Below are 15,641 nucleotides of genomic sequence, written 5' to 3' on the forward strand. Positions count from 1 at the left end.
GAAAATAAAGGGCATTAATGATTATAAAGGACAGTTTAAAGGTTCCAATTTAGGCTCAGATCTGGAATGTCCCCCTGAATTCATGTTTGCAATTCATGTTTGCAGACAGAATACGCACTCCTTCCCTAAACTGTGATATATACAGTATTGCTTTCCGGGGCGGGGCAAGAGGGAATGACACACAACATAATACAGTATGTCAATATGGAGACAGCACCAGCTTTATACATGTATTTTATCAAAGAGTCAAAGATTGTTCAAGACACCACAATCAACTATATCAGCCTTATTTTGTCCTCTTTCCAGCTACACTTAACTGCAAAAGAGATGACAATAGAAGCATTTACCAGTAAAACACAGAGCGTTGGCTTTTATAAGAAACACCACCAAAAGATTGTGATTGGAACATGACTTCCTGTTTTGGAAAAGAACCCCCTTATGCCGTTGTTGTGCATATAATCTGCTGGCCACTGATTTTAGACTACCCCCCCCCCCCAAAAAAAATCAGTCCCGTCCCACCCCCAAGCCTGGTGCTTTATATTTCCAGGGATTTTTCCACCTTGTTTCATATGTTCAATAATAAAAATGAATGGATGCCTATAGTATTTTGGGCAAGTGTGCCAGTTGCAAAGTGGTAATGCTTTTCAAGTGATTATCCCTGGCATGTAAATGAGAAAAACATGTACAGTATATATCTCAAGTCAAATGCTTGTGGCATATTGGGACAAAAAAATAGCACGAGGTACAATTTAGAAAAACCTTTGTTTACTAAATAAAAGTAAAATAAGCATGCTCAGTTAGATCACTCTCCAGAGCACCAGAAATTTTTCCATCTTACCATCTGCATTGGTATACCTGATGAATTGAAGCTGCACTTATGTAAACTTGCCTTTCTCACACTCCCTGCTCACCCTCCTCCACTGCTGAAATGCTGTTTCATCTAGGGCCAATGGCCAAACTCGGGCATGCCATAATTTAATAAGATATGAAGTATTTCAAAACACTGTCCTCTCATTACACAATTTTTGCTTTCTTTAAGTTCAACTAAAACTTTTTTTTCTTAAGCAATTTATGTTCACAGAGAATAATCTTTCAGCAAAAGAGCATATCAGTAGTGAAGAGAACAACTCACTTCATGAAGTAAATGGCCAATTCAGGAAGTAAAAGGGGAAAGTACTGCAGTATACTTTACTTACTGAGTACTGTTATGCTGGCCCTTAGAAAGAGAACACTGCAGAAAATATTTTGTTCTGCTATTTTTGGCAGCGTGTATCCAGATTTCTCAGGGTTCGGCTATAATTGCTAACCTCTGAAATTTTAACTCTTAATAAAAAGCTTGGCTATTAGCATGTGTTGTTTGTATTTTCAAGCCCCAAACACAACTTTTTCTGTCTCCCTTCCCTCATCCTCCCTGTATCAGTGGTGGCTAACCAATTTTGGTTCACCTTTGCCCAGTCCTCCGGGGACCACATGCCACAGGTGGGTGTGACCAAAAATGAATATGGCCATTTTTAATTGCATGCATTTATGCACGTACACATATATGCAGGGCACAACTAGGGATGGGAGGATATGTCAATTTCAGTTCCCTCCTGTTTTCATTCTTCCAAGTAAGTTCTCCACATTTTGCAGCTTAAAAAAAATATATCATGAAAATTCATCAGCATTTTTGTGAAACTCTGTCCTAAATAATACAGGCTGCTTGATATATGCAAATTTTCTTTCAAGTATTGTACTCCTCAAGATAATGTTCTGGCGGAACCAAACGTCACTAGGTTACCTGCCTGCACTTTGGCACAAACCTTTAAAGCAAACAGATTATCTGTTATCTGCAGTGTGGCACAGAATAGGAAGGGACCAAGGTGCACCATGCCCAGGTTTGTCATCGCTGGGCTCCTGCCAGCTCCCACACACCTGCAGAGGGGGCACTCTCAAGTCCAGCACCCCTTGGTCACTCACTGCTGTTCACCTTCCACTCTCAGGTCATGCACACAGTGCGAAGCATGAGGGGTAAGAGCAAACTGGGCTCAGAGGGAGACTGCGAGGGGAATCGGTGAGAAACTCAGTTCAGATTGCATGGGAAGGTGAATTTACCTAATCTGCACTGCCCCAAATAACAAGGCAACTGAGGCACTGGGCATCCTTTGAAATTCGAACTTCCCTGAATTTTTACAATGTAGTTCTCCAGCCAAGTATTGAGAAGAAAAATGCACATGTAACTATGGTAAACTCTGCATAAAAATGTGAAGACAAAATGCAAAATGCATAGAAAAATGTGCGTAACAAGGGGATATGCAGTAAAATGCTGGCAAATTTTCCACGACAACTGTTCTTCTATTAATTGCAAACTGAAGTGCACTGGTGCCAAGTCTCTGGGGCCCTGGGTGCCTGAGTAACCACATTCCCCATGATGGGGCCAGGCACCCACAAATTTCGGTGCCAGGGCCATGCACGCTGCATGGCACCCATGGTTGCAGAGCCAAGTTGGAAATGGGGAGAACTGAATTTAAGACTGGAAAAAATGGGAAAGCAGGGAAACAGATTATCCAGTTACCAGAAGGCAGTGGGAAAGAAGTGACTCCGGGGATCTTGCCCAAGGTCTCCCTCACCCCACTCTTTGACCACGCCAGAGTACAACTCCATAAGTCAAGGAACCTTCCCTGGGCGGGAAGGCCAGCCCTTTCTTTCCCCTCCCACCAGCCTCTGCGCTGCTGGAAGCTTCTTGGTCTCAGGGAAAGAGCGAGGAGTTTGCCAAGCCTCCAACAAAAAGAGAGCAGCGCCACTCCGGAGAAAGCTCTCTTTTTTTGCGCTTTCCATCTCTGGCAAATGGGAACCCGAGTTCCAAGCTCCGGCCCTCCCAGCCCCCTCGGAGAAAACCCCACCCAACCTGACACTCGCTGGCATCTCCATGAATGGCTCCTTCCTTCCTTCCAGCCGCCAAGCCCCAAGTTTCTTGGCTGCCTCCGCCGCAAACGCTCCCATGGCGTTGCTGGGAGTGGAGACCCGCTTGATCCCACCTCCTCTGCCATTCAGCTGGCACCGTGCAAAAACCCACCCGCAGCTCCGTCCACGCCTCTCGCCCAGGAACCTCGGAGGAGCGCTCAAGAGCTCCGTCACTGCGCGCCAGCGGACCGAGCCTGAAGGGAAAGCGCTGCCCAGCCGCAGCAGCGCGGCAAGCCCTGCACCGGCTCCACACCGCGGCGCTTGGCCACAGGCGGGTGGGACGCGCCGGGGCTCCTCGCCGTGCGCTCCTCGCTGACTGGAGCCCTCCGCGGCTAGTGGCTACGTCGGAAAGCGAAACTTAATTGGACCCAGTCGGAAGCCTCCCGGGTTCGGCTGCCTGCAGTCCCCAGAAAACGAAGGCTGAGGCAAAACAAACCAAGAGACGCTGCCCGTTGTGTTTGTTGGAACGTTTTATTTCAACCTTCGCTGAAAGCTTCGCGCAGCCAGCCGGCCATATTCAGCCTCGGCTCGCGTTCTCTCTCTCTCTCTCTCCCCCCCCCCCCACACCCGAGGTCTCGCCTCAAGGCGGCAGCGCGATGGGCACGAGCCTGGCCCCACCACCATCATGAGCGGCAAACTCCCTCCGCGCGGACCATGTTCCATGGTAAGGAGACGGCGGCGAGGCTCTGCGCGCGCATAGCCCGCTTCGGCCTTGCCTTGCGTCGCGGGCGCACGCGCCCTGCTCGCCGACCCTCTCGCTTCGGCGCCGCGTAGACCCTCCGCGGAAGACGGGAGCGGCTCCCGTGGCCCCTTCTCCTCCTCCGCAGCGTCTCGCTCCCGACAACCCACCTTTGCGCTTTCCCTCAGCACGCGCTCTCCTGCTGCTGCTGCCGTTCTGCTGCTTCTGCTGCACCTCCTCGGCCACTCTGGAGCCTTTGCGCGCCGCGTGAGAGGCTTTTATCCCCTCGGCCCGCGGAGGGAATTTCCCCGCGTTTCCAGAGCGAAACTGGAAGCGCCTTATTCCCAGAAGCGCTGGGCAGATACACCCGAAATCTCCCGGAGACAAAGGCAGGGGAGTGGTGGAGGACATTGGTTTGCCAGGCGAGGCACGTTGGGGCGAGCGAGTCCTCGGAGCCAAGTGTCACCCCGCCCTCGACGGGTGCCATTAACCCCGTTCCCAAGTCTTCGGAAGCCAGGCGTCTCCACACGCCGCGCGGAGCCCAGAAAATCCCGAGGGCTTCATTCCAGCTGGCAAGGCGCGCGGGGCTTCGCTTCTTCCTGCAGGTGCTCCCCGCCGCCGGCATGCCAGCATTCGCGCCTTCTTTTCCCGTAAAACTTCCCCGGGACGACCCAAAAAGTAAAGCACCAGCCAAAAGCCATTAAAAAAGAAAAGATACCGTTGCCAAAGATGGTAACCCCTGAGTTGACCTTCTCTCAAACAAGGAAATAATAATTTAAAAAACCATAAGGTTAAGAACTGCAATGTTCATAAGGGTATCACAATGAGACTCTTCTGCCTCTCCAGAAGGGTTTGTGGGATCCTTCCCAAAAATGATCTTGGCCGGCCAGAGCCGAACGAAGATTTTCCTCCAACAGGTGCTTTTGCAAGTGCCCTTTGCCACAGTTCAAATATACACAGCACCATCTCTCTCTGTGTGTGTGGCAGGTGTCTGGGGGATAAACTTATGAGGACTCTTATACTGCAAACAGTATGGGATATTTCCATATACTTATTCCAGGTTGTCATTAGTTCCTTAATACTAATGGGCCATGGTTTAAACTAAGGGTGGCATTAAAAGCCCACCCCATTTTTTAGACACCCCCATGCCAGTGGCTTTTGGTCAGTCACAGGCTACCAGCTGCAGTAGTTTTTAGCGGAATCCCAATCCCTAGCAAGAAAAACTCAGAGGGTTATACTAGCTCTTGAATCCAGGCTGGTGCTCTTTTAAAAATACCACTTTTAGGCTTTTCACCAGTTCTGTATCCTCTTTGCTGCAGGAGGTTTCACTTTCAATGGGTAAAGAGGTATGAGACAGACAGATAAGGTTGCCAGGCAGCACTGTTTGCTGCTAATTCCCAGAACTGTGCAGACTATGCCCACTAGCATGGAAAAGCTGCCAAGTGAGGACTGTAAAACAGTATTGCGGAAGTTTTATGTAGACTGTTCCAACTCACCTTGTTCAGCGAAGGAATCCCTGTACTGTATAGCTCTCCCCACTTTTTTGCTTGCAAGCTTGTTCATGTGCTTGTTTCTTTCTGCTGCCATTTCTTCCTGTTGGCTGGGAAAGCCATGCTGTACAGCAGGATGCTGTGTCTTCTTGGCTTGCCCTAATCTCCACTCCTCCTACCTCCACCCTTGGCTGTGTAGCAGTGATAATGTTCAGAAATAACAGGAAAGCTTCCCTACTTGTTGTTTCCATTGCTTACCTATAGTGCCTGGTTTTGTCCACATGTGTAGAAATGCAGGTGGGTGGTGCATGAGTCATTTGTTTTTAAAAATAATTTTTTGAAATATTTCAAATCACCCTTCATCTTCACGGATACCAGGGCAAGCTACAATAGGCATGAATAAAGTTGATCGTGCTGGGAAAAAATATGTGATAACCCTGGTGGCTATTGGGACTGGAAGGGCAGAAGAAAGCTGAAAACCAGCAGTAGATGGAGCCAGAGCTGATGACAGACAGAGCCAGCTAAATTACAGTTTCCCATTCTTTTTCTCCACTGAGGGAGAAATTCAGCATAGGGTTAAGCATATTGCTCCATCGACACAAGCATTTCTTGCTTGCCTCTCATCCTCCTGTGAGGTGCACACAACGGGAGGACAGGAGGGGAGCCTCACTGTGCTAGCAGAAGTCCTTGTGTGGGCTTCCATTGGTGGGAATTCTACTACAGTAGTTGAGTCTGCAACACTGAGACTAAGGAGAAGGAAGCTGCCAGCCAGTGCCATCCCCTAGGGTGGTTGTAAGTGTGAAGTTAAGCAAGTGGGGGCTGGCTGAGGGTAGTCTGAGCCTGATAGGGGCACTGTACCATTTGCCCTAATGGACCTCTGCCGCAGTAAGACAATAAAATTACCTAAAACTTAATTACCAAACACTTAGAAGTGTCTTAAAAAGCCAGAAATATTTCTATTAAGCATATTGCCAAAAGAAATAGGAAAAGCGAAAAGAACATTGTTCATGTATGGGATAACGGCGGCCAGAATTTTAGTAGCAAGAAATTGGAAAAATACAATACCACCTAACACGGCAGATTGGCAAATCCTAATGGCAGAATATCTGCAGCTAGCAAAGGCAACAGGGAGGATAAGATGCCAAACAAAACAAATAGTCTATAAGGATTGGAACATTTTTAAACAATACTTTAAAAACTATGGTATAAAAGGAAACCTCTTGGCAGAATTAGACTGACCCTTGTATTGTATAGATATAAGTTTGTAGGGAGGTAAAAAGAAACTATATAAGAAATATGTAACTGTGCAGTATACGGTAACCCATAGATGAACTACAGTGAGACTAATTGGAAGTCATTTTTATTTTTCTCTTTACAAGTTTTATAATTGGTTTCATTATTGGGAGTATAAATGATGTTAGTCATATTAATTTTGTTGTTTCTTATATTGTTGTCATTTGTTTGCTTTTTCTATTGTTTGCCTGCCTGCTTGCTTGTATGTTTGTTCGTTTGTTTTCTCTTCATAAATGTATTTATTTTAAAACAATAAAGATACGAAGGAAAAAAAGAAAAGAAAAAAAGGAAGTGTCTTCAAACCAAGTAGAGCAGGCTAAACAATAAGCCAACTTTAAAATGCCCACAGGAAATATGGTTTGTAAATTTCCCCTTTAATAGAATTTGATAAAAGTAATTCCACCCTCATGATTTAGTGCCATTGGCCTAGTATTCTGGAATGCTCTGCTCACATAGATTCAGGTGGTACCTTCTGCTGAAAACTATTCTACCAGGCCTATGTAACCAGTTAAGTATAGATATCTCCAGTGATTAATTGATAATCTGTTTTCAACTTTTTAATATGGTTTTTATTATATGGTTTTATGTCATTTTTTGTTGTAAACCGTTTGGGTATGTTTCATGAAATAGAATCATAGAATTCTAAGTTGGAAGGGAAAGAGGGTCATCTAGTCCCACCCCCGGCAGTGCAGGAATCCTCCCCACAGCCGGCCCTGGGTGGGCTCAAACCACCAACCTGCTGATTAACAGCCAGACACACTGACTCGTTGCTCCACCCTTAAAAAAATTAAGACATATAGATGCAGTGCTGTGCCCTCCTATGTATGTCTACGCATTTGTAAGTTCTACTCAATTGACTGGGACTTTCTCCCAGGTAAATGAGCATAGCATTGCTCTCATTATGTCCTCAGTGCCTGCCTCTGTAATGTATAAATCTGAATAATGTTATCAAGCAGTAATCTGTTACATATCTCCAACCCATCACTATTTAATATTAAGTCAGCTGAGCATATAACTTCCTTGGTACAAGCTGTAATTCAATGTAATTTTGTAATCTAGCTTTTTTAAGGTATATCTTTGGGATTCTGCCACTGTTCCTAGCTTTGGTACCAGTTGGTTCATCTGCTTCCATGAATGCTTTCCTGAAAAAATATGAAATGTTTCTATCTTTCAACTTTCGCGTGCTGGTAGGTAACATTTAATATACATATATAGAGAGAGGGGGGTGTATTTATCTGAGCAATTTTAACACCCTGAATGTTAAAACATTCCCAATGGAGATGTTAGTAATCCCGTTGTCTTGAAATATAGAAATGAGGTGTACTATGTGGGAATCTATGAATATATGGTATCGTTTGTGTAATAAATTATACCTGCATACTGCTCTTCAATCAGAGAGTTCCCAGGACGGCAATATAACAATAAAACCATTAAAAAAGACAAAATATTTAGTAAGGCCAGATAACAACAAACTTGAATTGGTTTGAACAGACAAAGTTAACAGTGCCATGGCTTTGAAAATGGCCAGTGCTGGGCAAACATTGAATTGTTGAGTATTTCCCCCCCAGTCTACTCACATGAGCCATCATACTTCTCTCTCCTCCATAGAAATGTATGGCAATTATATTATGAAACAAATCCTGGTGTAATTCCATGCAAAACTGAAATGTTCTCTTGAAAGAACTATGACAGGTGAATTGGTGACAGAAAATCAGACCTGAGGCAATGGTGGCATTAGAAAAGAAAGCAGAACCAGTCCTTGGTACACACTTGGAGAAATGGGAGATGCTAGGATTCAAGCCTGCGTCTTTCAACTGATAATAACACAATAACAAATGCATATAATGCTGCAATTGCTGATTTGCATTAGCATCGCTTTGTTTGGAAGAGATGTGCTTCCACTTGCATCTTCATGCCTTGTGGTTGTTTCCCTCTACTATCTCAGCTGCTGAGTAATTTGTCATTGGGTTGTTGCCAGTGTTTAATACCAAGAAAACAAGCTATGCTTCTGATTACAGTGTTTGTTTGTTTGTTTGGCATCCAACATGCAGGTAGCTGAGTTCACATTGAATATCTTGAAGTGATTTCAGAACTGCTGTAATTCATGGATTGGATCCAAACTAAGTGAGTTGAACTTCATTTCCGTTTAAGTCACTGTTGTTAAACCATGACTAATTTGCACCATTGAAATCAATAGGATCTTAGTTCAACTCACTTACAGTGCAGTCCTAACCATATCTACTAAGAAGTAAGTCCCACAGTTCAATGCAGCTTACTCCCAGGTAGGTAAGTAGGGTTAGGACTGCAGCCTATGTCTGGATCCAATCTATTACATTGTTACCTAATTTGTTATCAAAATTCCATAATACGTTGCTAGGAAGAAGCTATAGTTTTCCTCCCAGAAGCTAATCCTTTCTCTATTTTTGTTCTAGGGAAATGGGTTTTTCCTTGCTTATTTGCAAGTCACTTTCCCATCATTCTGGTGCATCTGTTGCCAGGCATCTCTGTGCCAAAATGTAGGAAATAGAGCAAACATTTTAACTGCCAAGGGATGAATAATTAGCAAACTTTCACAATGGAAAAGATTGCAGTACTGAGACACCAAAACTGGATCTTCTTAAATACTTGTGAGCCAAATTTTGTTTTGTACTTGCTACAGGCTGCCTTGTGGTCATTTTCCGTTTAGATGGAGAGGTTGCCTTTTTAAGAGCAGCATGACAGGAAGGTGATTGATTGAAACCCAGCCAGATGGGCGGGGTCAAAATAATAAAATTTATTTTTATTTTTACAGAAATTTAGGATATGGTTTGCTTTAGCAGGATAAACTGACTTAGTAAACTATTCATTGAGTGTTTGCATGCACTTAGTAAAAGGGATGCTTTGTTCATTCCTGGTCTGTTTTGTCGTGTGCTGTGATTGGGATGATGATCTTGAAAAGGATTGTGGTATAGAGGTGATTAATGTAAATGACTGCAGCTGTAGGATAAGGGGTTCAAAAAGAGATCGAGAAGAGCTTCCCAATAACCGCTCCAGACTGAGCAAATGGACAATAAGATAGCGAATGCAATTTGATGTAAACAAGTGTAAGGTAAAGGACCCCTGACTATTAGGTCCAGTCGTGGCCGACTCTGGGGTTGCGGCGCTCATCTCGCTTTATTGGCCGAGGGAGCCGGTGTACAGCTTCCAGGTCATGTGGCCAACATGACTAAGCCGCTTCTGGCAAACCAGAGCAGCGCACGGAAATGCTGTTTACCTTCCCACCGGATCAGTACCTATTTATCTACTTGCAGTTTGACGTGCTTTGAAACTGCTAGGTTGGCAGGAGCAGGGACCGCACCCTGTTGCGGGGATTCGAACCGCCAACCTTCTGATCGGCAAGCCACCTTCTGATCGGTTTAGACCACAGCACCACAAGTGTAAATGTAGGTGTAAAAAAGCCCCTTAATATCACATAACAACACTCATGGGGCCTGAACTGACCAGGCAGTGACTGACCAGGAAACAAACTTTGGAATCATAGTGAATAACTCAATGAAGATGTTGACCCAGGGTGTGGCAGCTGTCAAAAAGGTTAATTTTTCCATGTTAGGAATCATTAGGAAAGGAACTGAAAATTGTAATGCCGTTATCTAAATCCATGGTACCACATATGGAATACTGTGTGTTGTTCTGGTTTCCCGGTTTGTTGTAGAGTTGGAAAATGTTCAGAAAAGGGCAACCAAAATTATTGGCGGGTTGCGTGGGTGGAGCAACTCCCTGGTGCGGAAAGGGTACAGCATTTGGGAGTTTTTGATTTACAGAGAAGGCAAGTAAGAGAGAAGTTTATAAAACCATGCACAACATGGGAAAAGTGGACAGAGAGCAGTTTTTCCTCCCTCTCCCAACACTAGAACCTGTGTACATCTAATAAAGCAGAATGCTGAAAGATATAGCACATAATTAAGCTGTAGAACTCATTCTCATAGGAGGTAGCGATGACGACAAATTTGGATGGCTTTAAAAGAGGATTATACAAATGAATTGAGTATAAGTCTCATGGCTAGTAGCCATGGTGGCTATTCCCTGCCTCCACAGCTGGAGTCTGTCTGTTTCTGAATAGCAGCTACTGGAATCCATAGGAGTGGAAGAGTGCGAATGTGCTGAGGTCAGGATGCTGGACCAGATAAGCTGTTGGCCTGATTCAGCAGGATCATGTTAAGTTCTCTTGTAGAGTTGGCCAAGAGTGGATGCCACCCCAGAGCCAAAAGAGGCTATCTACCCCTTTTCTAACGAAGTATCCAGTTGAATTCCCCTGGTCCATAGTTTTTCTAGCTTAAAATGCTTGTTTATGGATCTAGGAAAAGGGAAAGTCTAGCCCTCAGATTTCTGAGTAAACATGCTTAGAGTCAATCTATTAAAACAGTAAGGAAATTCCGTGGGAATAGCAACATGCAAAACTGAAACAGTTGACAACGTACAGTGCTTCCAGGATGTCCTCCCATCCTGGATTAGAACATTTGTGGTGTTCATGTACAGACCTAGATACTTGGGGTGGGGGTGGGGAATGCTGAAAGAACAAAAAGCTTTTCAAAATGTGAAATGAAGCTAAAATATGCAGGCAAGCATGTATTTTCCTCTTCAACAACTTCTTTTATGTCTTCCTTTTAAAAAACAAACAAACATATTAATCTATTCTTGAGGTTTGGACATAAAATGCTGTTGTATCCAACTGACTTCATACTGTCTCCATGTAAACGTACCCAGCAAGGCAGATCAGTTACTCCATGCTGATGAACCAAATGGAGGGAAAACAGACCACTGCATATGAATGCTTGCAGAAACGTTTCTCATGCTTTCACAATGGATCTCGAGGACATGGTCAAACCATTGAGTGCATTGAGCTTATTACACTGGAAAAAGAGACACAGAAGCATCTAAATTTAAACGTTGTTACTTGCATTCTAATTTATAGGAAGAGGAGATTGAACAACATGCTGGATGTAACAGGTCTAACACCAATAGAGTTTTCTGCAATACAATGGAGGTAATGTTGCTTTTAAAAAACAACACATTGTAGTTTCTGTAGAGCAAGCACAATAGGAAAGGATGTCACAATTCTGAGACATTGTTGACTTTTTTGGGGAAACATCTCACCCTCACCCCCCCCAAAGCCTTTGGGCTTTTTTTGGATTGTTACGTTTTGCTTAAGAAATTGCCCTACATCTGGGTTTTTCTGGACATTTTGGCGAAAATCTGCCCAGACGCCATTTTGATAGTCTGATTCCTGGATGTGTTGGTGGAACTGCCAAGAGAGGACCTTGTGCTGATCTTCACACCTGGGAAGGTGTGTAGGGAAGTGATGTGGGATGGTGCCAAAGGGAATCCTGACAGCGCCCAACAAAATGATAGCTGTAAATGAATACTTGTAGAAACATTTCTCACAGAGTTTCAGAACTAACCACAGTAATGTGCACAAGCCATTGACTGGTTATACAACAGTGGGTTTATTTTCACTGGAAAGAGAAATGCGGAAACATCTGAATTAAGATGTTTGTTCCTTGTGTTCTAATTTGTTATAGGTGAATACAACTGGACTAGAAGTCTTCTGCAATTCAGCTTTGGTATGTTGATTTTTCTGGAGTTAGTATATACTGTATCCTTAGTTTCTGTGGAGCAAATACAAGCAAGGAAAGATACCATAACTATGAAAGACACTATAACTTTCTTCCTTCCCTTTTCCTTGCCTGTGACCTGCTCAGGGTATCAGCAGGATGATGATGATAATAATAATAATAATAATAATAATAATAATAATAATAATAATAATAATAATAATAATTATTATTATTATTATTATTATTATTATTATTATTTATTTATACCCCGCCCATCTGGCTGAGTTTCCCCAGCCACTCTGGGCGGCTCGCAATCAAGTGTTAAAAACAGTACAGCGTTACATATTAGAAACTTCCCTGAACAGGGCTGTCTTAAGATGTCTTCTGAATGCCAGGTAATTGTTTATCTCTTTGACATCTGATGGGAGGGCATTCCACAGGGTGGGTGCCATTACCGAGAAGGCCCTCTGTCTGGTTCCCTGTAGCCTCACTTCTCGCAATGAGAGAACCGCCAGAAGGCCCTCTGCGCTGGAGCTCAGTGTCCGGGCTGAATGATGGGGGTGGAGACGCTCCTTCAGGTATACAGGACCAAGGCCGTTTAGGGCTTTAAAGGTTAGCACCAACACTGAATCGTGCTCGGAAACGTACTGGGAGCCAATGCAGATCTCTCAGAACCGGTGTTATATGGTCCCGGCGGCCACTCCCAGTCGCTAGTCTAGCTGATAACCACATTCTGGGTTATTTGCAGTTTCCGGGTCACCTTCAAAGGTAGCCCCACGTAGAGCATGTTGCAGTAGTCCAAGCGGGAGATAACTAGAGCACGCACCACCCTGGAGAGACAGTCCGCGGGCAGGTAGGGTCTTAGCCTGCGTACCAGGTGGAGCTGGTAGACAGCCTATATATACACTCTCAGTCTGTCATAAAGTATCAGAGCTGCGTATGATATATATATGTATATACTAAAATAGAAAAACCATTAAGAACAGAACTAATCTTGGCACTTGTGAAAAGTGGTACAGTGGTGCCCCGCAAGACGAAATTAATTCGTTCCGCAATTTTTGTCGTCTAGCGAATTTTTCGTCTTGCGAAGCACGAAATCCCATAGGAATGCATTGAAAATCAATTAATGCGTTCCTATGGTCAAAAAAAGTCTAAACAAAGCCAAATTTGGTACAACAACAGTTTATTAACTGCTCTTTAAAGTCACACATACTGTAAAGAGCAGTTCAAAAACTGAAGGGAAAATAAATTAACTTTATAAACAAAACATGTCTTTGTTTTTAGACGTCGCGAGACGTTTTCGTCTTGCGAAGCAAGCCCATAGGGGAAATTCGTCTTGCGAGGCAAATCGAAAACGGAAAAACCTTTCGTCTAGCGAGTTTTTTGTCTTGCGAGGCATTCGTCTTGCGAGGTACCACTGTACACGGATAGTGCCCGCTGGCCTTAGAGCTGCACAGGATTACCCAATATAAAAGAAACAGTTCTATGGAAAGTTTAACTTTTTTTAATGTTAGAGCAGTTATTGGAGGCACCAGCATTAAATGGAGAATACCTCGCAAAGTGTCGGTGTCACTTGAAAGTAGTGTAAAGGAGAGACTGGGAATTAAACTCCACACTGAAGTAAAAGTGGGGCGTAGGGATCAACATATTGAATATTTTATTCAATTTTGAGAGCCAAGAGCCTGAAGGATCAGTATGTAAGAAAGTTGTATCAAGCCTAATAGCACTCAAACTCAGTAACATATTTTTTTTGTTTACAGAAGAGAGACATTCGTGACGTGGCATGCCATCTTCAAAAAATGACCAAGAGATGTAACTTCACTGAAAATGTAGAGAAGAACATGAATGAGGTTTCCGGTATGACATTGGTAATGCTCAAGGTATGCTTTGTTTTTGCAGCTTGTTTCCTTTCAGCTACTTTTACTTGCCCCTCACATCTGTGCACCCCTCTTTACTTCTGGAAGATTTGACACTGAATTTGCTGATTCAATAACATATCCATCATTATTACCTGCATAGTACTTAACTGCTTTTTCCCCTAGCTGATTTATTGAAACACCTCATACAGGGGTCAGCAAACTTTTTCAGCAGGGGACCGGTCCACTGTCCCTCAGACCTTGTGGGGGGCCAGACTATAATTTTTTTTGGGGGTGGAAATGAATGAATTCCTATGCCCCACAAATAACCCAGAGATGCATTTTAAATAAAAGCACACGTTCTACTCATGTAAAAACACGCTAATTCCCAGAATGTCCGCGGCCGGATTTAGAAGGCGATTGAACCGGATCCGGCCCCCAGGCCGTAGTTTGCCTACCCATGACCTTGTACAACTTTTGTTTTGTTTTGTAGTGGCTTAAAATGTAGCTAGTATATTCTTAAGCCTACCAATTTCAAAATGTTTTGTGTACAGACTTGATTTTTTGTCACTCAAAAATATGATCTATGTACACATCTTTTCTTCTTCTTTTTTAAAAAAATATAGGACTGTAACAACAACACTGGTATAAAACGACAAAGAGGAAACCCATGTCCAAATGTAAGATATATCAAAAGGCTCTGTCGTGAATGTTTGATAAAGGATATAACTGTTCAGTTTAAGTCATGTTGGCATCAACTGATGTCACATTGGACTTAAGTGGAATAGGATGAAGCATTTGAAAGCTTGTTACAATTAAGTGAAGCTTTATGAACTACACAATGCTCTGGTTTTTCAGAGCACACCGGTTTTCTACAAAAATACTTTTAAGCACTGCAACTATCTCCTCTTTGCTTATGCAAATCTTCTGCACCAAGTCCCTGAGAAGACTGCAGTTCTTTCGTTCTTGGGAAGAGAGGGCACAGAGGCAAAAGTTGGAAGTTTGTAGTCAAGGCACTCTGTGTCTCAAGGAAACTTTCAACACCAGTGGAAGCAGAGAACTGCAATCTGTACTTCATCAGTCATTAAAACCTGTACCTGCCTTTAAAATATATTATTTAAACTGACAACTGTTTAAATGTACAACTGAAACAATGAAGCACTTTAAAAAATACAAAGGAACTTAGAAAATTATGTGTTTGTAATACATTGTGGTGGTGGTGGTGTTGTTTTTAAAAAAGTCATTACGAGGGATTTCTTAAGTTACTAATACTGTACTTCATGGATTTCAAAACTACTTTAGGACCAAAGGCAAGCTTGGAAGGAAAAAAGGATGAATGAAGAGTAGTTTCTTGGTTTGGGGATTTGTAGTAAAGAGGAGTGTAGGTAGCTTCTAGGAGCTAAACTGTGAATATGAGGAAAGTACTGCTGCTTTGTTTTGTGGAAGTTAGAAAGGTACTTGCAGGAATACTCAGGAATTGCTCAAATTTGGGATTGACTTCTTGGGTGCCAACCATTTAATGCAACAAACAGCCATTTAACTTAAAATATTTAGATTTTAAAAAATAAAATAATACTGGCATTTTACAGCTAGAATGTTTTAATTTAACAAATGCTTTTTATATTTGTCTTGTATAAAATTGCAGAGTTCTGAACTATTTTTAGTATTAAAAGTATCTATATTGCTGTCTCCTATATTGTATCTATATTGCTGTCTCCTATATTGTATCTATATTGCTGTCTTATTATATTTGTAGTGCATTCTAGCATTAACTGTGGGAGAAAAC

General features: G+C 43.0%; 1 protein-coding gene and 1 long non-coding RNA gene across 5 annotated transcripts in view; one reads left to right on the top strand and one right to left on the bottom strand.

Moving 5' to 3' along the window:
• LOC309374721 overlaps positions 1–3,900 on the bottom strand; it is a 42,587-nt gene extending 38,687 nt beyond the window's left edge. The window contains exon 1 of the long non-coding RNA XR_014170672.1: positions 3,793–3,900. This is a non-coding gene — a long non-coding RNA (uncharacterized lncRNA). The remainder of the gene's footprint in view (positions 1–3,792) is intronic.
• Positions 3,211–15,085, top strand: IL7 (interleukin 7). 4 transcript variants are annotated; one of them, XM_081919894.1, is made up of 6 exons: positions 3,211–3,607; positions 7,465–7,592; positions 11,357–11,428; positions 11,964–12,005; positions 13,760–13,879; positions 14,482–15,085. In XM_081919894.1, the coding sequence occupies exons 1-6, from the start codon at positions 3,598–3,600 to the stop codon at positions 14,632–14,634; spliced, it is 525 nt and encodes a 174-aa protein (XP_081776020.1). In that variant the 5' UTR covers positions 3,211–3,597; the 3' UTR covers positions 14,635–15,085. The 4 variants fall into 4 exon arrangements, with proteins under 4 accessions (XP_081776020.1, XP_081776021.1, XP_081776018.1 ...); XM_081919892.1 differs by lacking the exon at positions 3,211–3,607 and adding an exon at positions 4,218–4,300; XM_081919893.1 differs by lacking the exon at positions 3,211–3,607 and adding an exon at positions 5,735–5,997.
• Positions 15,086–15,641: the final 556 nt, after the last annotated feature.

This window comes from Podarcis melisellensis (assembly GCF_964234715.1).
Source record: "Podarcis melisellensis genome assembly, chromosome: 7".
Classification (NCBI taxonomy): domain Eukaryota; kingdom Metazoa; phylum Chordata; class Lepidosauria; order Squamata; family Lacertidae; genus Podarcis; species Podarcis melisellensis.

Excerpts from the sequence above, each read along its gene's own strand:
- IL7 (XM_081919892.1), top strand. The coding sequence starts at position 4,246 with ATGCCAGCATTCGCGCCTTCTTTTCCCGTAAAACTTCCCCGGGACGAC. Across the intron at positions 4,301-7,464 it reads TCCCCGGGACGACCCAAAAA|CTTTTTTAAGGTATATCTTT; the intron begins GTAAAGCACCAG and ends TTTGTAATCTAG. Across the intron at positions 11,429-11,963 it reads TTTTCTGCAATACAATGGAG|GTGAATACAACTGGACTAGA; the intron begins GTAATGTTGCTT and ends AATTTGTTATAG.